The 21,300-nt window shown below is 46.7% G+C and overlaps 1 protein-coding gene across 2 annotated transcripts in view; it reads left to right on the forward strand.

Moving 5' to 3' along the window:
* ST8SIA2 (ST8 alpha-N-acetyl-neuraminide alpha-2,8-sialyltransferase 2) overlaps nt 1-21,300 on the forward strand; it is a 38,645-nt gene that overhangs the window by 1,091 nt on the left and 16,254 nt on the right. The window contains exons 2-4 of one of the 2 annotated variants that reach the window (XM_073304211.1): nt 14,532-14,594; nt 16,798-16,923; nt 17,516-17,773. In XM_073304211.1, coding sequence (XP_073160312.1) covers nt 14,532-14,594; nt 16,798-16,923; nt 17,516-17,773 — 447 coding nt within the window. The remainder of the gene's footprint in view (nt 1-14,531; nt 14,595-16,797; nt 16,924-17,515; nt 17,774-21,300) is intronic. The other variant, XM_073304212.1, reaches the window with a different exon arrangement.

Genomic DNA, 21,300 nt, shown 5'->3' on the forward strand with positions numbered 1-21,300 from the left:
GGAGGGGCGGGGGGTTCAGGAGAGTTTCTTTGTCTGGCTCTCCGGGTCTCTTGCCTTTGCCGGTGTGGGAAGGGGGCGTGTTTCGCTCTCTCCGCTCAGGGACTGAGCATTGAGCAAGTGGGGAACGAGGGTCTCTGAGAGGCGAACAGGGGGTGCGGGGAGCAGGAACAGGCCCGACTAGCGATGGGGGAAGCCGGCACCGGTCCCGGTCCCGGTCCCGGCGGGATGGGGAGCAGGTACGATCCCGATGTGATGGGAGGAGCAGATGCCGGTCCGGGTGGGGATAGCAGTGGCAGGTACCGGTCCGGATGGATATGGAGGAGCAGGTTCCGGTCCGGATGGGGATAGAGGGAGCCGGTACCGGCCCGGATGGGGACGGGGAACTCGTACCGGTCCGGGTGGAGATGCGGGGAGCCGGTACCGGTCCGGATGGGATGGGATGGGAGTGGAGAGAGCCCAGTCTGAAATGTGCAGGGGTTTCCACGAGGTGGGGCTGGGGTTCTGTGATTAACTCCCTGTGCGCCCCATTCCGCCCCCCCCCCGTCCCCAGCTCCCCCTTCTGCTGCGCTTGGCCCTCCCTCCTCCCCTGGAGCCCTCTGTGTCTTGCTCCGAAGGCTCCTACCTCCTCTACTCCAGCCCCAGGCTGAGCCAAGCCTAGCAGCTATCTGCGGTGGGGCTGGGCATGACTCCATCCCATAATAACCTACTCCTAGGGGCCGCTTGGCATTAAAAGGCCAAGCGTTCTATAGGGGCACAGAGTGGGGATGGACGGGGCACGTTATAAACAGCGCGGGATTTCTGTTAACCTGCGGAACTCACTGCTGCAGGCAGCATGGAGGCAAAAGATCTGACGTTTCTATGAATCAGAGTCGCGCTAACACCATCCAGGCTAAAACGACAAGGGTCCCCTCACTCCTGTTAAGAGCAGGGAAAGATTTCCCCTCCTCCTTCCCAGCAAAATGAGTGCCTAGCACACAGCTGGCACCATAAAATAAATTCATTAATCCTCTTCATGGTTTTATTATTACATTATACTGGGTGCATTTCCTGGTGCTGAGGGCAGGAGGGGTTACAGAGGGCAATAACTTTCCTTTGAATCACCAAGAGACAGGGACACTGACCTAGGTGGACCATTGCTCTGGTCTGGTTTGGCAGCTCCTATGAAATAATAAAGCTGTTACAATGTATTTAAAAGGTGGCTTCTCTTCCCTGCCCCATTTCCATCAGTCAGACAGCTCTAATGGCCCTTGGAGGTTCAGCTGCACAGTTGTCCTTAGACTGTAAATGCTACAGGGCAGGAACCGGCTCTTTGTTACATGTTTGTACAGTGCCTTGTGCAAAGAGGTCCTGATCCCTGATTGTTGCCCCGAGATGCTACCACAATACAAATAAATAGGAATAATAATCTACTCAGGGGTGCCTCCTTGTTAGGGTTAAGGGGCATTGGTGGGGCAATGGAGCCAAGTTGCTACTGTCTTTTCTGCACCTGTTCTGGGGATATAATCTTGGCTTTTGGACTCGGGGCTGTGTGATTCCAGCATCTTTTGGAGACACTATGGGTATTTCTACCTTTCAATTAAACACCCATGGCTGGCCCATGTCAACTGGCTCAGGCTCGCAGGGCTTGGGCTATGGGGCTGTTTAATTATGGTGTAGACCAGGAGTTCTCATCTGGGAGTCGTGACCCTTCTAGGGGGTCATGAGGTTATTACATGTGGGTCGTGAGCTGTTAGCCTACACCCCCAACCTCGCTTCGCCTCCAGCATTTACAATAGGGTTAAATATTTAAAAATGTGTTTTTAATTTAGAATGGGGATCATGCTCAGAGGCTTGCTGTGTGAAAGGGGTCACCAGTACAAAAGTTTGAGAACCACTGGTGTAAACATTCAGGCTTCGGAGGAGGTGCCCTTGAGGAGGGTCCCAGAGCCTAAGCTTGAATGTCTACACAGCAATTAAACAGCCCCATAGCCTGAGCCCCACAAGCCTGAGTCAGCTGACATGGGCCAGCTGCAGGTGTTTAATTGCACTGTAGACATACCCTAAATGCTTATGAACAGGAGAAAGTAGCTGCATAATGTGCAAAAGAGAAGGGGGACAGCATAGAGAAACAGAACTTTTCAAAGTTTTCCAACAGTTCTTAATGTATCTTTGAGAGCAAAGTCGCTCTAAATTAGAGATGGCAGGAAGCTGGATTTGCATCCAGATCTGCATTTCAGCCCCCCAAATTCAAGAATGCTCAGATCCCAGGTTATGTTTCAGCCCCCCTTCTCTGCTCTCAATCCCCTCCTTTCTCTTTGCTCAGCTTTCTTGGCCTATTGAAATGAAAGCACAGTCTGTCATGTGTCCTCTGGAAGGACCAAGTAACCAACCGGGGCTGGGAATCAGGACTGGCTCTATTCCCCTCATGTCTTTCCTTGGCTCAGACATGCCCCTTGGTTATTGTAAGGAGAAGAACAGCTTGCCCACTTTTACACATGCCCTTCCCCCCAGCTCTGGAGTCGGACACTGGGGCCATGCGTCCTGTCCAGAAGAAGATGGCTCGTATGCGAAGGGGGTTGGATGGGAGGGGAACAACCTGCTTTTCTCACCCTCAAACACCGGGAAGTCTCAAGCATCCCAGTAAAAGCACAAATGGATAAAATGCTCATTAAATGCAAAGTGAAGGGTGTGAATATAATTGGCCGGGTGTCAAAAACAATCAGGCTGTTTTCAAGGACAATAAGTCCTCAGCATCACAGTCTAAAGAGTGGTTTCAGAGGAGCAGCCGGGTTAGTCTGTATCCGCAAAAACGAAGAGGAGGACTTGTGGCACCTTAGAGACTCACCAATTTATTTGAGCATAAGCTTTGGTGAGCTACAGCTCAGTTCGTCGGATGCATAAAGTGGAAAATGCAGTGAGGATGTTTTATATACACAGACCATGAAAAAATGGGTGTTTATCACTTCAAAAGATTTTCTCTCCCCCCACCCCACTCTGCTGCTGGTAATAGCTTATCCAAAGTGATCACTCTCCTTACAATGTGTATGATAATCAAGGTGGGCCATTTCCAGCACAAATCCAGTGTTTAACAAGAATGTCTGAGGAACAGTGGGGGGAGGGGGGGTAGGAAAAAACAAGGGGAAATAGGTTACCTTGCATAATGACTTAGCCACTCCCAGTCTCTATAGTGAGAGCTAAGGAGCAGGGGTGGCTGTAGCTACTGAAGTGTGACAGATGTTTCAGAGAAAGCCAGTCATTTAGTTTGTTTGTTTCTCAAGCAATCCTTCTTGCTGCTCCACGTATTATTAGCCGCCCCCACTTAGAATCATAGAATCATAGAATCTCAGGGTTGGAAGGGACCCCAGAAGGCCATCTAGTCCAACCCCCTGCTCAAAGCAGGACCAATTCCCAGTTAAATCATCCCAGCCAGGGCTTTGTCAAGCCTGACCTTAAAAACCTCTAAGGAAGGAGATTCTACCACCTCCCTAGGTAACGCATTCCAGTGTTTCACCACCCTCTTAGTGAAAAAGTTTTTCCTAATATCCAATTTAAACCTCCCCCACTGCAACTTTGCTGCAGATGGGGGCAAACTGAGGCAAAGAATTAAAACAGAGGCCAGCTTTAGAATTCAAGAACTACTCACTGCCAGGGCTGTGCTCTGACCTCCACCCCAGCCCTCTCTTTCTGCTCCGCGTGACCTGTGCACTGTTTTTGTAGCTGTATAACTATGTCCATTAGGGGTAGGATTTGTGCCAACAAGTTATTTTGATTCAACCCCTACCGTGGACACCAGATCATCTATTTAGTGAGTTATAATAGTTTCCCTTCTTGTATGTGAATAAGCTACGCCTTTATAGTGTCCACATTAGATGGGTTGTGCCACTTTGGCTGTATGGGCATCGTAAAAGAAGTGTGGGTAGGCAAGTCCATTCACCTCTCTCTGGTATGTTGCACTGGCATTTCGAATGACATTGGTACTTAGTTTTCAAAGACTCGCCTGATTCCAGGCTACTGGAACTTTAATCTTGTGGAGACTTCCTCTGCGTAGGTCCCTCTATGCTGTGTCCTTTGTTTCCCCTGAAATACTCAGAGCAAAGTTCCCTTGTAAGGCTTCCCTCTAGAACACACCTTGGGGAAGCTGTGACATGAGCGTGGCTGTTTTCTTATTCACCTTAGCCAGTGTAGTGTAATGGGAAATAATTGCCCTGCCCCTCTGCCTCTCACTGCAGGGAGAGACTAAGGCTGCAGTGACTGGGGGAATAACTATTGTCAGTTACTGAGAGTAAAAATGTGGTTCTCTTTGTGAAGTTTAAAGGGACAGCGTCCCCTAGCAAGTTCTGCAGGGATCCCTCCCTACCCTGATGATCCATCACAGACATTAAGGGAGCCCGTGCCCTTGCTGTCACCAGGTGACTTCGTCAATAAGCCATCCTGGTGCACACTTGACATTGAGTCATGCTTAATATGTATTAACGCTTTCTCTGCTGGACTAGACTGCATGCCTCTCAGCCTCCGTTCTAGAGAAAATATATACTGCTCTTTCAAATGAATGGTATTGCCTGTGATTTTTGGCCAGCTTGGAAAACTGGGGATGGCATGCTACCCTTTGCTAGTGTGGCTTAAAAGTCCCATTGAATCCCTCACTTCATCTGGATGTGCACAGAATAACAACAGCCTGTGGTGCCCATTTCCAGGAGACTGTGGCCTTTCCTCTCAGGCATAAAGCTGGCCTCTCCCAGCCATGCCTCCTGGCTGGATTATTGTAAACCTGCCCTTGATCCAGCTTCTGAAAGCTGTAGGGGCTGCAGAACACAGTGGCACCTCACCCTTCGAGTGGTGTGGGTTTCTACGGTCACTCACCAGGTCTGTACTCTCTCTTGGCTACTTCTTCAGTTGAAAGTGCAACGCAAGGTGTTGCGGGTGAAAATGTTTGAACCCTGGGACCCCGTTACTGTCTCCTTATAGGCAGACGTGTGTCTGCTGCCACTGTCTAGAACTCAGCTTTCCCGGTTCAGTGGCAGACGGTTCTCAGTTGAGAGTCCCCCTCACAGTGCAACAGATCCTCAGCCTGGCCAGCTTCAGATCCCACTGCAGGGCTGTGTCTGGCTTCTGAGTGCTCACTGAGCATTAGCTGGTGCTTTGTCAGTGCTTTTGCTTTTGTTTCCAGTTTGCGGCTGTGAGGCAGAAGAAACAACAGGGGGTGGCTTCGGGGGTCAGTTATGATGGCTGAATGCTTGTATGCTTTAACTTGATTGTGTTGACAAGTCTGGAGTGACAACTTGAATTTATAACACTTCTGGCCCAGAGGATCTCTCCCTGTGGTCCACGGAGCACTCATGGTCTGCTTACGTCTTTCAGGCACTCTGATCTGCGGCTTCTGTCTCAGAGGTGAAGCACCTGTCAGTTTTAGAGTGATTTTTCTTCCAGTCCTGTCCAAGTCTCTCTTAGGGTTTTCAGGGGATTTTTTACCCAAGTAAACTAAAAAAAATCCAAAATAACCCGAGTCTCTCTCTGAACTCTGTGTGGCTGCTTCTTGTCTTCCTTTGCTGGGTGTTTCATTAGTGTAAATTCAGCTGTGATGAAGTAAGAGCAAATGGGGGAGGGGGGTTGCAGGCAGAGGTGTTCTGCGCCAAAAGGAGCCAATGCTACCATTGAAAGAGCTGCTGTAGGATAAATGAGGAATACCCCTTTGGCTGTACACATAGATGCATGGTGATGTGAAATGTGTGGATAATCCCACTTCCTGACACATGCTACTGTTTTTACTGTAAAACAAGAGTAATAATGACTGATAAGTCATGCCCCATTGCCGTTATATTGGGCGTGTGTGGATCTGAAACCTGACACTTCAGAGATGCCTGCTTTTTTATCCATCTAGCTCATTGTTTTAAGACAAGTTAAAGAGACAGTAAGATAGTTTTAGAAAGAGAAAGAGTCAAAAACCTAGAACCAAGATCACCTGGGGCTGGGTGCTCAATAAACAGGGTGACCATCCATCCAATTTTTAAAGGGACAATCCTGGTTTTTGGGACTTTTTCTTATATTGGCACCTTTTTACCCCCACTCCCTGTCCCATTTTTTCACAGTTGCTACCTGGTAACCTTACCCATAAACAGCAAGACAGATACCAAAGGAGACTGAGATAACACATGACAAGTGCTGATCTGGTTGCACCAAGTGCCATTTTCCCATCTGTTGGTTCTTTGGGTTGCATGTTTGAAAGCAACGGAAAGGGGTTTCCCATCACCATCAGTGAAAATAGATCCCAGCATCATGTCCTTGTGAAAGGCAGTTTGACGATTCCCTCTCATTGCCTCACTTTAAGCTACCTCAGCTGCACTTCTGTGTTTAGATTTGTTCCTTTCATACTGATTCTTCACTGATTTTCCCATGTCAGCACTTCAACATAATTCGCTTTTCCTCTCCCAGGCACTAGGCCAAGGTCTCGGTTCCTGTGTCTTCAGGTTACACTTGCAATGAGACAAACACGTATTTGTGACAAGGCAGAAAACTGAGGGCCAAATTCTGCTCTCGTTTACACTGAGGCAGACTGGAGTGGCTCCACTGAAGTCAGTATCTGAATGGCGTAGCCATGTCTGCATGGAGACTTGTAGAGCATTCTCCCACCACTGGTCTAGCACCAGTGCACCTCCATTGATGCAAGCAAAGTTGGGAGATATAGCATAGTTCAGAAGTCAGCATTTTTACCACTGTGTCTTGTAGACCTGCTCTAGACCTCATCAGTGGCTCATCTCCACCAGCACTCCCCTTGGTGCTAGCCCTGTTGGAGCTGCATCAGCCCTACAGCAAGGGTGAGGGAATTTCCCTGAAATGCTCAGCATGGACGCGGTCTCTAGAATTCAGTCTCATGACATTAGCAGGAATTAAGCTCACAGCTATAAAAATAGCATCTGATATTTAGGAAGGTTTTAACACTGAGGCTGTCAAGCTGTGACAACGCAAACAAGTGAGATTTTAAACATTTGTAAGCAAGATTTCAAATGTTTCATTGAGACACATTGCCAGGTCCTTCATCCCAGCAGAGAAATGCATTCACAATTTCCTAATCCCAAAAGAGAGAACCTCACTTGCCATGAGAGTGGGAGTTGACAGGTCTCTCTAATGGCCCTCACTCCAATGTCCTCTCAATCTTGGTCTTTTTCATACCCTGCAGTGACAAGTGCAAAGGCCACTGCTGAAAAGTTGGGCAGGGGGAGATGGACAATCTGCCACTATCAAATGTTCTGACTCCTTACAGTGGGTTGTGAAATGGGATACGTTCGAGCAAGATGTGTCTATGGTAGTGACAAATCTGGGCTTTGGGAGGAGTGGCGTCAGAGGAGGCCTTTAAGTATCTGACCTCAAGCGTCAAAACTATTGCTCTGATCCCCTCACTTCTCCACTGACTTTGGATTTTATTTCTGACTTGTGAGTCAGGTTAGTACTTACGGAAATATAGGACTAAGACAGGTGGTGAGAGCCTAGGATGACCAGATGTCCCGATTTTATAGGAACAGTCCCGATTTTTGGGTCTTTTTCTTATTTCAGCTCCCATTACCCCCCACCCCCTGTCCCGATTTTTCACATTTGCTGTCTGGTCACCCTATGAGAACCAGGCATACTGCAGGCCAGCACCCAACAAGCTCTGCAAATCACCTCAACCAGCCTGACCTGCAGAACCCGCTGCTGTCCCAGTCCTAGGCTACGCACAATTCTGCCAGTGCACCTCACTTCACTTCTGATGCCCACTGCTAGTCCATTCCTGGCTCCCCCATTGTTCTGTCCATTCGGTTCACTCCTCATGCACAGCACCCACTGCTGTTCCACAGCTCGCCTTGTCTTGAGCCAGCTGTGCTGTATTGCGATATGCTCCAATGGAGAACAGGGTGAGACAAACCAAATTAATTTTCAAGCCAGAATCACATGTCCAGAAGAAAGGTTCATGTATAAACTGAAGCCCAGCTGAACCATCCACAGTCAGGCTTGCTGGACTCAAGCCGAACTTTCACCAAACAGCATCACACCTGGGCATTGTCCCAACGCAAAATCACAGATCCAAGCACCTACGCATTTTGGGGTGCAGATGGGGATTTCATACTTTAAACCCAAATCTTACAGTTGGCTCCTATCTCTGTAAAGAGCCAAGCCAAAACCCCAAATCTACAGCTAGTCAGAAAAACATCAGTGAAACATTTTTGGTAGGAATTTGCCAATTCACCAATATCAAAAGGCTTTGCAAAGATGGTCTGATTTCAATGAAAACTTATCAAAGAACCCTGCTATTCATAATGGGGTGTTTACCACTAGTACCAATTCCTGTATGCAATGCCCAGCATCTCAGCTAAATTAATTTCATTCTCTGGGGTAACAGAAAGGCCATTTTTTTTCTGATGTGGATTCAACCCATTCCAACAGGTGGATCTGATTTGTCATTTTGTGATGGGGTATGTCGGGGTGGGGGGTGGTATCTGGTTGTGTTAGCAACTGTGAGCAGGACTGTGTTTGCTGTCTGTATAAAATCTCTGTGTGAACCTGTGCCTGTGTCTGTCTGAGAATCTGTGTGTTTTCTGTCTGTGTGTGTATATCTATGTGTCTGCATATTGAGTCTCTCTGTGTGTGTGTGTGTGTGTGTGTAGGTGTGTCTGTGTATGCATGTGTTTGTGTGTCTGTCTGTAAGGCTGTGTGTCTGTGTATGAGTTTATGGCTCTGTTTGTGTAAATCTGTGCCTGAGTGTTTGTGTGTGTAAGTGTGTGTGAGTTTCTGTTCCTGCTTCTTACACTGTCTTCTTGGGTGACCATGGCCAAGTCACTTACCTTCCCTGCCCTATCTGTCATAGGGAGATGATCAAATGTACTTGGCTCAAAGGAGGGTGGTGGAACTTAATGAATCAGTATTTGAGATCATCACTTATAACCATGATACATTGTACCTTGATAGAACCTGTTTTCTGGGAATATCAAAGGGCTTGAATTTAGTTTAACAGTCCCCTACCGCCATGGACTATGTAGCTATGATTGTCTCCATTTTCCAAAGGGAAGAAACTGAGGGACAGAGCTAAAATGACTTGCCCAAGGTCACTCAGGAAGTCTGTGGCAGAACTAGCTATAGAGCCACTAAAACGAGGTGAATATTGCAAAAACGATCATTGAGCTTTGTTTGTAATTTTTCAGCCAGTTCGCTTTTACTGTGCCCTTTTTGTATTCATTTTCCATGAATATTCTAGTGAATGAGCTGACTGGCAAGGATGTTTATGGCAACTGTGAATTGTAAGTGGATATTGGAGTTTATTTCAAATTCGTAATCCTGAGAATTTGGTCCAGAAAACTGCCTCCAGAGTTCCACTCATCCTAATATGCAACGTGACCTAGTTGTCCAATCAAAGCAGACTGGAACTCGCATATTGAAAACTCACAACACATGGCTTGTGAATAAGCTACAGACTAAGAATGGTTCCCAAAGAAGAGTAAATAAATCATTTCAGAAAAAAAAGTGCCTTTGAGAAAAATCACAGGCTGGTCACAAACAAGTTGTGAATAGAAAATTCTTCAAATAAATTATTCATCATAAACGATTCATTCTACTCTAGAGTCTGAACTATGGGACAATCTTTCCTCCCCATCCTGTGATATATAAATCATGTCACCTTACATTTGTATACAGCACTTCTTGACCAACATAACACCTTCCATAGCCCAAATTCAGCTCCACCACCTCAAAGCGAAAATAAAAGGGCCTAGAGTACTCATCCATGATATAGAACTACCATACAGCTATGCTACTTGGTCACTGGGAAACCTCTCCAAACAGAAGTCAAAGAACCTGAGCTATGAGAATGGAATTGGGAAGCAGGTTAGTGTGCTGTGGGGCTGACAGTAAGATCAAACTGATAACACTTAGATCAATAAGTGAATACAGCGATGCAGCATTAGGAAGCTTTTTACATCAACGTCTGTCCGTATAACTTTAATAGTGGTTGGTCTTTACCATGTGAGGCTGAGAGATTTAAGTCTGGATCAACTGAGCAAGAGTAAAATGGGCTGAATTTCTGATTATTCCTTTTAATTAGCACTGCCCACCTTTTAGTATTTTCCTCTCTGCAGGGCAGTGAAGTGGAGTGGCCCAGGGGTATTGCCCTGCATGTGTTGTCTGTGAGCATGACAAACCTGGAAAAATCTTTTTCCTGTCAGGATCACAGTGTCTAAACAGTAGATTTGCTTGGACAGTCACCACTGGAGAGCTGCCCAGTGACCCAACTGGGAAGAGACAAGCAGCCCTGCAGACCATGTTCATGCTGCATGATGACTTGAACTGTACACTGAGAGGAGATGTGGGGAAAGTATCCAAATGTTAGAGTGCAAAGAGGAAAAGGTGCAGAGTCCAATCATATTTTTAGTATTTATTCACTGGAGAGAAACAAGATTCCCCAGCTCACACCATTGATCCATCAAGCCTGATGTCATGCCAAACCAGTGGTCAACACCTGAGGCTTTAGGTGATGGTGAAGAATAAATGAAATCAGCTCAGGGCCTGGCGCAGTCACCCTGGGCAGCATTTCAGCTGCCCGCCTAGTTCAAGAGAGTGCCACCCAGAATCCTTTATGCCAGCTGTGTGCCTGCTGCAGTGACCATGACTAGCATTGCAGATGTCCTCAAGTTGGGTATCTGCTGCATGTTTCAGCTGGGGAAATGAAACATTTGCCTGAACTCCTTCCATCAGGCCACACCTTGTCCCTCATTTGAGATGCCACCAGGTTGGAGACATAGGGCATAGAGTTCTTCTGCGATTCCCTTATGTGAGAGCAGTCACCAGAACTGGTTTAGATACCCTCAGGCTAGAGATGTAAATGGGAGGATACCTCTCCAACCCCGGATGGGCTTGGATGACTGGCATTCACATACCCTCCAGACTATGAGCTTTAAATCCACCCTCGGGAGAAAAACTTGACAAACGCTGATGAGAAAAAGGGGAAAGCAAGTACAAGAAATATTTACAGGCAGAACCGTTGTTTGTTTTCTCCTGAAGTTATTCTCCTATTAGGTTATTAACCAGCGAGCACTGGAAATAGAACTCTGCACAAGTGGCTCGGGATGATCATCTGCCATGGATCACATTTTACATTCCCTCTTGTCACATGACTGTAGGGTCAATACAGCTTTGTCCTTAGGGAGCTGGGTTCTTCCACTGACATCATTCCCACTGATTAACCATCTTCTCAGCTTGACACAGCCGCAGCCACAAGGGTCTTCTCCCTCTCCTAATTTCTCAGGATTCCCCTTTCCTGTGTGTTGCAGAGATTTTGGGCAACCATTTATTTGTTTCCCTTTCTAAGCCCTTAATCCAGTTCCTATCTGTATTACAGAGAGTGTGAGGGAGCGTGAATCCCATTTGGGCGGTTTCTTCAAAGGACAAGTGTTTGAAAAGAATGCACAGATTGCACACTCATCTAGACTGCTCTCACACCCTGCGATGAACCCTATTAAAATGGATGCTTGATAAATGCTCTCTGAATGAATCAGCCCTGCCAACCCCTTGACGAGATGAAATAGCAGTTGATTCTCAGACTTGTCAAAGGAATGAAAAAGCTGTTACAGGAGGGATCCCTCCAGTCTGATAATATACAGTGTCCTATGGGAAGCAGGAAACTGCATATGGTGGCATGCTCCAAAGCAACATGTCCCAGATGAGCTGCTCAGAGGATTTGATATTAAGAGGGGGTAAGGATCCAGCTCAGATAAAACAAGGAACCTGTCTCCCAGTTCCCTGAGTTTTCACTCCCAACTTAAATTATTTCTGGAGGTACAGTACACTTTTCTTTTCTGTTGCTTATCCCCTTGGGACTGGTGCAGCTGGGCTGTGGGAGAAAAGAGGCCCGTACGGGAATTTTTCATTAAAAAAAAAAATGTCCAGTTGAAAAGCTGAACATTTCAAACAAATCTTTTGAGCAGCTTTAGTACTTATAGAGCACAATCATCTAGTACCTAGGCCATGGGCACAGAAAACTAAGGACAAAAGATGTAAAGCTGTTATTTTGCAATAGGTCTAAGAGAGTTACATGCCCAACTCCTGTTGAGCATCAGTAGGAACTGGGGGCCAATTCCCTGAGAATGCCAGGCTAAAGAAGGAGTGAGCTCGGCAGTCAGCAGATTGGACACTTGTCCTGTTTTTTCGCCCTCTCCCCTGGTAGAATGTTGCATTCGCCTAGGAGCCAGCATGAGAAATGTCTTATCTGCGGCTCCCAAGAGTCTGACTTTGGGAAGATCTAGTTTCTGTGTCTCTGGTGAGTGCAGTGGTCTCAGGATTGTGATTGACAAGGCTTAATTTGGGTAATCTAGTCCAGCCCATAATAGGCTGTACCAAATAGTCCCCATGATTTCATTGAGACTATTTGTGGTAAGGTACCACAGTCTGACCTGAAGGTTTTCATAGACTAATACCAGGACCTTGAATTGGAGCCAGCCTTGGGCACAGGAAGCCAGTGGAGACTGTACTGGTGTGATGTGTTCTCCGTGACTCGCCCAGGAGGTGGGCTGCTCTCTGTTGGACAGGATGGAGATTTTTGGTTGGCCTTAACTGACAGCACAAGATAAAAGCAGTTGCAGGAGTCAAGTCTAGAAGTGGATCTTGTTAGCCACATCCTCTTCGGAGAGTGAAGCGTGAAGTCTCCTGGCGACCTGGAGATAGAGGAAGGCATTCCTAGCCACCGCTGCTACCTAGTTCTTGAGAAGCAGAGATGTATTTAGTGTGACCCTTAGGCTGTGCACAGCTTTGATGATCTGGGAGCCAGACACCTGTGATGGTGGGTGAGGTTATTATTAATAGAGCTGGTTGGGAATTTTTCTGATGGAAAATGGAGTTTTGGAAAAATCAGAATTTTCTGGGGACAAATTATGATTTTGCTGCAAATTTTTGTTTTTCCATTGGGAAAACTGACATGACATATTTCCTTTCAGGTCAGTTTGAATGGTAATGTAATATTTTGGATTGTTGTACTGACCCAAAACATTTATTTTGAGTCAGTTTAACATTAAACTGCATTTCTCTATTGTGGCATGGTGCCTCATGGGAGCTGAAATTTGCATTGCTTGATAACACCATTCTGTCCAGTGGGCTGGGCTCTCTGGCCAGACTACAGCTTCCATGATGCAGTGCAGTCCTCCCTCTGACTAAGCTGTGTGGCACATTGTAGGTGCATGATGGGAGGTGTAATCTAGCCAGGGGTCTAGTCAACATGCTGGTAGCAGAGCAGGCCATGGAATCTGACCATTTCTGCTGAAGTGCTCTTCTGTACATTGTAAAGGATGGGGGCCAGGGCTGACCACTGAGGCACTTAGCCTCTGAGGGCTGGGGAGGATAAAGAGCAGTTACTCATCACTCAACTGGAATCTGCTGGAGAGAAATGATCAGGACCAGGTTGGAGCCATGCTGTCCACCCCAGCCAGGGCTTGTAAATGAGTCAGTGGGCCCTTGGGATCCACTGTCAAAGGCTGAGATTCGGCCTGTATCCATTGCCATGGGATGGTCATCCATCAGGGTCACCAAAGCTATTTTTGTGAATTATTTGTGGCAGTGGCAGACACCATGCAAAAACCTAGCGCTCTGGGCTGTTTTGATGTTAGTTTGAAACTCAGAGTATGAACCCACAGAAACAAACAACCAAAAAAGCACCCTCCTCCATTAAACTAGTCCTTCCCCTTGCCCACGCTGACAACATTCTAGGGACAGGACAGGATGGGATGGGGACTGAGGAAAAAGAGGACTCCAGTGTACGTTCTCAGCCTCTGGATCCCACCTGTAAAACTGGACTAACATGAAGTACTATGAAATCCTCCGGTGAAAGGGGCATCTACAGACACACACTTCTATTTGGAGACTGGCCCAAACCATGATATTCAGATCAGGATTCGGATCCAAATTTCCTCTCTATGAAGCTGTTTGGGTCTGGGATTCCAGCCCATCTGAGGATTTTTTGTTACTACATATGACCATTGGCTGGAAATTTAGCTCCTATGTGACTCTCACTTCTAGTCACTGTTATATGAGCATGGCCAGGTGAAAAAGGGTGTGGCTAGGGAATCCTTGCTCCCCTCTGATCTGCAGCTGCCACATTGGGCCAGTCAAGTGTAAGTTAGAGGGGCATGCTGGGAACTGGGCTGGACTGACCCGTGGCCTACCTTAGGATCAGGGTAGCATAAAGGTGGTTTAAAGATCCTGTGCTGCCCATCCCCGTCTTGCTCCACGTGCAGCTTGTCAGGGTGAGAGGATCAGGCCCTTTATTTGAAGCCTATGGCACTCTGAAGTGGTTAATGCACATGACTTTTAACTGATTCTTTGGACTACCAGAAGAGGGTTGCTCCCCACTTTTGGTTTAGTCACAATGGGGCACCACTCTGAAGAAGGGCATGAGAACCCCTTCCCAAGCGCCCCTAGATGTTGCCATTTTGGATGGTGTGAAGTGTGAGTGTTGTAGCAGCTTTGAGGATCTCTTGATTGTTGAACAATGCTTTGCAAAGAGGAGCTGGGTTTATAAATAATGCATTTCCTTTGTCTTGCAGGAATTCTGGAGGCAGAGGTACAATCAGATCAGCTGTGAACAGCTTACATAGCAAATCTAATAGGTTTGTAAATTAGATTTTGTGTTCATTTGTTTTTGCTCTAAGGCAGCTATTAATCTTCTTCTTCTTCTTCTTCTTCTTTGCTGCATGGTACTCTTCCTATTTAGCAAATGTATCTGTTTCTTTTCCCTTCTGCTTTACATTTCTTAATCATTCTCCCCCCTCTATTCAATGCAATAATTATTTGCAAAAATGACCAAGGATCTGCAAGTTGCAGTGATTGAGAATATGGAAGAGAGTTACTTATTGTACAGAATAAGTCAGCGGGAAAGTTGCCACCTTTGCAATTTTCCACCATGGTATTACAAAAGGGATTTCTTTCTATGACATCAGACTGTCATTCTGTTGCATCATAATGGCACTCAATGACACGGAGACATCACTCCATCACAAAGTCATTCTGTGACACTACAGGCATTCAGTGCCTTCTAGGTCATTTGCAAGATCATCCCATGTCATCACAATATTGTTATGTGCTATAATTGGGTAGCTTGGGTGTCATCGCACTGCATTGTGACATGGCGATGCCACACACTTCATCAAAATACGAAAAGCATCAAGCACAAAAAAAAATCAGTTATTGCTAGGAAGGTTTTCTCCACTCAGTTAACTTTGGCATTTTTTGCATTTTCTAAATTTGCCTTGCAGGAGATCAGATTATGTGGTGAAGTGCAAGATTGATAGCTAGCCTTGTTGGCAGTCTCCGCAGATCATACTTTGCTATTTTGTATATACACACACAGTGACAACTAGCATCTAGAAATATATTCAGCTTGCCTCCCTAAATATTAAGTAGCAGGAGTCCCAAAATATCCTCACATGTGCCTGAGATCTCCCGTCAATCATTCCCCATCTGTACCTGAAGCAAACAAGCCTCCTCTCAACTGGCAGTGAATTGCCAAGGTGGCCCACGGAGAGCAGCCATCATTCCAGGAGGAATGGAATCAACACAGCACTGCTGTACCACACATTGCACCATTGTGAATGGACACAGCCTTATGTCATGATGCCCTCAGCAGCCGTAGCTCACTGTCAGGACAGTTTTACATGGTACATTCAAAAGCATCCCTTTCTACTCTCACCCCATGTCTCCTAGAGGTGCTCTCTAGAGGTAATTCCTCTCCCTCTGGGGTGTTTATCTGCCTGGTGTAAATCTCTTTATTTGCCAACTCTCTCCCTGCTGAGAGTGGCCTCTTGCAATGAGGAGGGACATTCTGCTTAGCTGGCAGCAAACACTCTGGCTGTGAATTTTTCAGTGTACTCTGGAGTGTGAAGGGTTTTTCTGGGCTGCACACACATGCTCTGCTTCCTGAGAAGCCTCTCGGTTATTCTTTTTGGAGGGAGGTTCGCAGACATAAAGCATGCAGCGGTTCCCATCATTTAGGCCACTTGATGCAAATTGAATTGAAATGTTGGGGCCTTGATTGTTTTGCTGATTCAGTGATTAAATTTGGGGTCTCACAATGATCATCTCCAGAGCTGCAACACCTGGGTACCTGACTGCTCTCTGGCCCTCCCCGACCAGTCATTTGCCAGGGTCTGGTGCCCTAGCACAAAGTAGATGCCATGAAATTTCATTGTTCTCCTCTGAAGGAAACAAAAGTTATCAAAGAGCCCTGCTGTTTGTAATGGGGCATTTGCCAGTAGTACCGATCCCCAGCATCTCAGCTAAATTCATTTCTCTTGCTGGGGTGAAGTAAAGAGCACGTTTTTCTGATGTGAATTTAACCCACCACAAGGGGTGGATCTGATTTGTCATTTGTGAGACGGGCATGCGTGTGGGTGGATGTGTATCTGGTTGTGTTATCATCTGTAAGCATGACTGTGTTTGCTGTCTGTGTATAGAATCTCCGCGTGTGAATCCGTGCCTGTGGCTGTCTAAGTCTCTCTGAGAATCTCTGTGTGTTTTTTGTTTGTGTGAGAGCCTGTATATCTGTGTGTCTGCCTGTTGAGTCTGTGTGTGTATCAGTCTGTCTGTGTTTGTGTGTCTGTCTGTAAATCTGTGTGTATTTGTGTAAGTCTGTGTCTGTGTTTGTGTGTGTGTGTAGCAGAGAATAAATAGGCTTTCCTTCCCTGCTCAGGTAATAACCGCAATTTTGCTTTTCTACAGAAGTTTGAATCCCAGCCACCTCAGAGCGATTAGAGATGCCATTGGGAAGCTAACGGATCATGTCTCTCCCCCTCTCTCTGTCTCTCTTTTCTCTAGAGCTGAAGTAGTAATAAATGGCTCTTCATCTCCAGCTGTTGTTGACAGAAGTAATGAAAGCATTAAGCACATTAAACCAGCTTCATTCCGATGGAGACACAACCAGACACTCTCTTTGAAGATCAGGTACTGGTAATTACCTATAGGACAAGAGACAGATTTGGTCCTCCCCAGTGCAAGCTGGCAAATTGCCTCTGTATATCATCTAAAGAAGTCAAGAAAGAAATAAAATGTTTATCTCCTGCTGGGCTAGCCTTCATACCTGTAAGCGATCACTTGGAAATGAATTCCCAGCTCAGCCACGTCGCGTTAACAGAGCAACACACGCTTGAGCCTCCGCTCTTGGAGACAAGCAGAGGCCAGAGGGCGCTGCAGATTCACCATGATCAGCCACTCATGGGGGGAAGGAAATCTGCCACCTTGTGCATAAATACAGTGACCCCTGCTGGCGGAGAGGAGACCGGTAGTGATGGGCTTGTTAAGGACCTCCTCCGATGGAAAGGGGGGCATGGGAGATGCAGACATTAAGATGGGGCACCATTTTATAGCACACATGCGGTAGCAGGTGGGAAAAGGTGCCAAAGTCTGAGTTGCTCCTGAAGGCTGTCAGTCTCTCTGCAGCCAGGCTGTGGAGCATAAACAGGCAGGAGGAGGGAGCTTTGCAGTCATAGGTCGTGCTGCAAGCTTTCCCTATATCTGTTTTATTTCCTTTCCCAAGGAAACAGATCTTGAAGTTCCTGGATGCGGAGAAAGACATCTCGGTGCTGAAGGGGACCCTGAAGCCCGGGGACGTCATCCACTACGTCTTTGACCGGGACAGCACTATGAATGTCTCACAGAACCTCTATGAGCTGCTGCCAAGGACCTCGCCCCTGAAGGGCAAGCACTTCCGGACCTGCGCCATAGTGGGCAACTCAGGGATCCTGTTGAACAGTGGCTGCGGGAGAGAAATCGATGCTCACAGCTTCGTAATCAGGTAGTGAGGGGTCAGAGAGGCCAAGCCTCCCATACAGCAGGGCTCCTACTCCCTCCCACAAAACACACAGGGATCCAGGGATGGGACCCCCAGGCTCCAAGCCAGGCAATTGGGCCAGAGCCTTTCCTGTCACTGGGGGACTGACAGAGTGCTGCGTATTCCGACCCCCGCTCCTCCACCCTCGCTTCCCCTTTCTACGGTGTGCCCTAAGGAGTGCAGGGAGCCCCCTTGTCAGGACGGGAAGGATGGGCACTGAACAAAATCCAACGGGGAGTGTTTAATATGAGTTCAAAGAGCTGGAAACAGTCGGCAAAGGAGCCAGAGCTGTGATGTACCCAGAGTACTTCAGAAGGGGGCCTTGCACAACATCACAAGCCTGCCCGCCACAACCTGACGCACTCCACAAGCACGCACTGTCACACACACACTCCATCCACATAAACGCCCTTCAAGTCATGAACACCTCCACCATCACCCTCCCATACCCCCACAGACACACACGTCCTTCTCACACACCCATCACTCACACCCTACACACACTGTGCCCCGGCCACCCTACAAACCCACACATCTTCTCATATACACCACTCTCTTCCCACAACACGCTCTGCCCCCACACCTTGGCAGAGCACTGATGACACACACCCCTGCCAAACCGCCTGGATGCAAGCAAACCCTATCCTACACACCCCTACAGACACATACATAATTCCTATACAAACACCCTCTACCTTCTCCAGCTGTCACCTTCACACTCTCCACAGACACCTCAACTCAATCCTCCCTCACATGCATCACTCCCACCCCAATACACACTCTGTTCTTACGCATAAACACACTCACACATACACAAGCTACCATGTGCACACAGATGTACCACTCCCTCTGCCCCTCCAGAAACTCATACCATCCCTACACAAACCAAACATTTACCATACCCTCGCCTCTCACACACACACACTAAATTGTCAAAATAACACCTGCAGTAGCAAAGAGAGAGAAGGAAAAGATCCTGCCTCTTTATCCCTCAAGCCTATGCAGATGTGTTAGCTGAGGAGCTGTGCATGTCTGCTGGTGATTTATGTCTGTGCAGACATTTGCTTTCTGGCAAGTCTATTATGGAGACAGCCCAATCTGTCAGTGGCTTATAAAGGCGTGGGAATGAAGATAATGCCACCTCTGCCCTCTGGATGAACACAGCCAACCCAACCTTTCTGTGGGTCAGAGTGGAACCCAGGGCCTCTCTCTGATCTTTGGGGAATGGTCCCCGGGTAGTTTGCTTGCAGCTTGAAATGAAACAAAAGCCAGCCTAGAAAACAAAGGCCGTCGTGGTCACAGTAAGGGTTAGGCCAGTGGTCTTATGGCAGTGACGGTGACAACTGTCCTAGGCAAGGTCTACACTAGGAACGAGTATAGTAAGGTTGACTGATGGGGTGATTTTTTTGCAACATTTCTATGACTAAAGTCCTAGTGTAGACGCAGTTACATAAAAGTGCTTTTGCCGTATAACTTATTTTGCTCAGGGAACCAGAATAAACTCTACTGGCAAAAGCTCTTTTCGCTGGAACGAACTGAATGTACACTAGGAGGGTTTGCCGGTACAACTAAACCGGCATAACCATGCCAGCCAGCCGTTTTCAATGTAGACTAGGCGTCAGCAGAGATGGTGACAAGGAGAGCTGGCTCCTGCATTCCTGGGCACACAGATTGCCATGTCTTTGGCTTTCAGTCCCTGTATTTCCTTTGAGTTTATTAGCCATTAAGGCAGCATGTCCTAACGATTAGAGCAAGGACCTAGGAATCAGGACCCTTGTATCCTATTTCTCACTATGCATACCCTTGAGTAAGTCACTTAGACTGATAGACTTTAAGGTCAGAAGGGACCATTGTGATCATCTAGTCTGACCTCCTGCACATTGCAGGCCACAGAACCTCGCTCACCTACTCCTGTAATAGACCCCTAACCTCTGACTGAGTTAGTGCAGTCCTCAAATCATGGTTTAAAGACCTTAAGTTACAGAGAATTCACCACTTACACTAGTTTAAACTGGAAGTGACTTGTACCCCATGCTGCAGAGGAAAGCAACAAAAACACAGGGTCTCTGCCAATCTGACCCAGGGAGAAATTCCTTACCAAGCCCAAATCTAGTGATCAATTAGACAGGGAGCACGTGGGTAAGACCCACCAGGCAGATACCTGGGAAAGAATTCTCTGTAGTAACTCAGAGCCCTCCCCATCTAGTGTCCTGTCTTCAGCCATTGGGGATTTTTGCTACTGGTAGTTGCTAATGGGACACATGCCATTGTAGGCAGTTCCATCATTCCAGTCTCTCCATGAATTTATCAAGCTCATTCTTGAAGCCAGTTAGGTTTTTTGCCCCACTGCTCCCCTTGGAAACCTGTTCCAGAACTTCACTCCTCTGACGGTTACAAACCTTCCCCTAATTTCAGGCCTAACCTTGTTGACGGCCAGTTTATAAGTATTTGTTCTTGTGTCCACATTGGCACTTAACTTAAATAACTCCTCTCCCTCCCTTGTATTTATCCTGCTGATATATTTATAGAGAGCAATAATTTCTCCCCTCAGCCTCCTTTTGGGTAGGCTGAACAAGACAAGCTCATTGAGTCTCCTTTCATAAGGTAGGTTTCCAATTCCTCAGATCATCCTAGTAGCCCTTCTCTGCACCTGTTCCAGTTTGAATTCATCTTTCTTAAACATAGATTAGAATTGCACACAGTATTCCAGATGAGGTCTCACCAATGCCTTGGATAATGGTACTAACATTTCACTATCTCTTCTGGAAATACTTCACCTGATGCATCCTAGGACTATATAGCCTTTTTCACGGCCACATCACATTGACAGCTCATAGTCATCCTGTGATCAATCAATACACCCAGGTCTTTCTCCTCCTCTGTCACTCCCAACTGATAAGTCCCTAGGTTATAGTAAAATTCTTGTTGTTAATCCCTAAATGCATGACCTTGCACTTTGCACTATTAAATTTCATCCCATTTCTATTACTCTAGTTTACAAGGTCATTCAGATCTTCTTGTATGATATTCCGGTCCTCTTCCGTACTGGCAATATCTCCCAACTTTGTGTCATGCGCAAATTTTATTAGCACACTCCAACTTTATGTGCCAAGGTCAGTAATAAAAATGTTAAATAAAACTGGTCCCAAGACCCATCCCTCAGGAACTCCACTAGTAACCTCTCTCCAGCCAGACAGTTCACCTTTCAAGTCAACCTGTTGTAGTCTCCCCTTTAACCAATTCTTTATCCACCTTTCAATTCTCATAGTAATCCCCATCTTCTCCAATTTAACTAATTTTCCATGTGGAACTGTATCAAATGCCTTTCTGAAATCCAATTAGATTAGATGTACTGCATTTCCTTTGTCCAAAAATATCAGTCTTCTCAAAGTAGGAGATCAGGTTGGTCTGGCATGATCTACCTTTTGTAAAACCATGTTGTATTTTATCCCAGTTACCGTGCACCTCTATGTCCTTAACTACTTTCTCTT

This window comes from Lepidochelys kempii, chromosome 10, assembly GCF_965140265.1.
Source record: "Lepidochelys kempii isolate rLepKem1 chromosome 10, rLepKem1.hap2, whole genome shotgun sequence".
Classification (NCBI taxonomy): Eukaryota; Metazoa; Chordata; order Testudines; family Cheloniidae; genus Lepidochelys; species Lepidochelys kempii.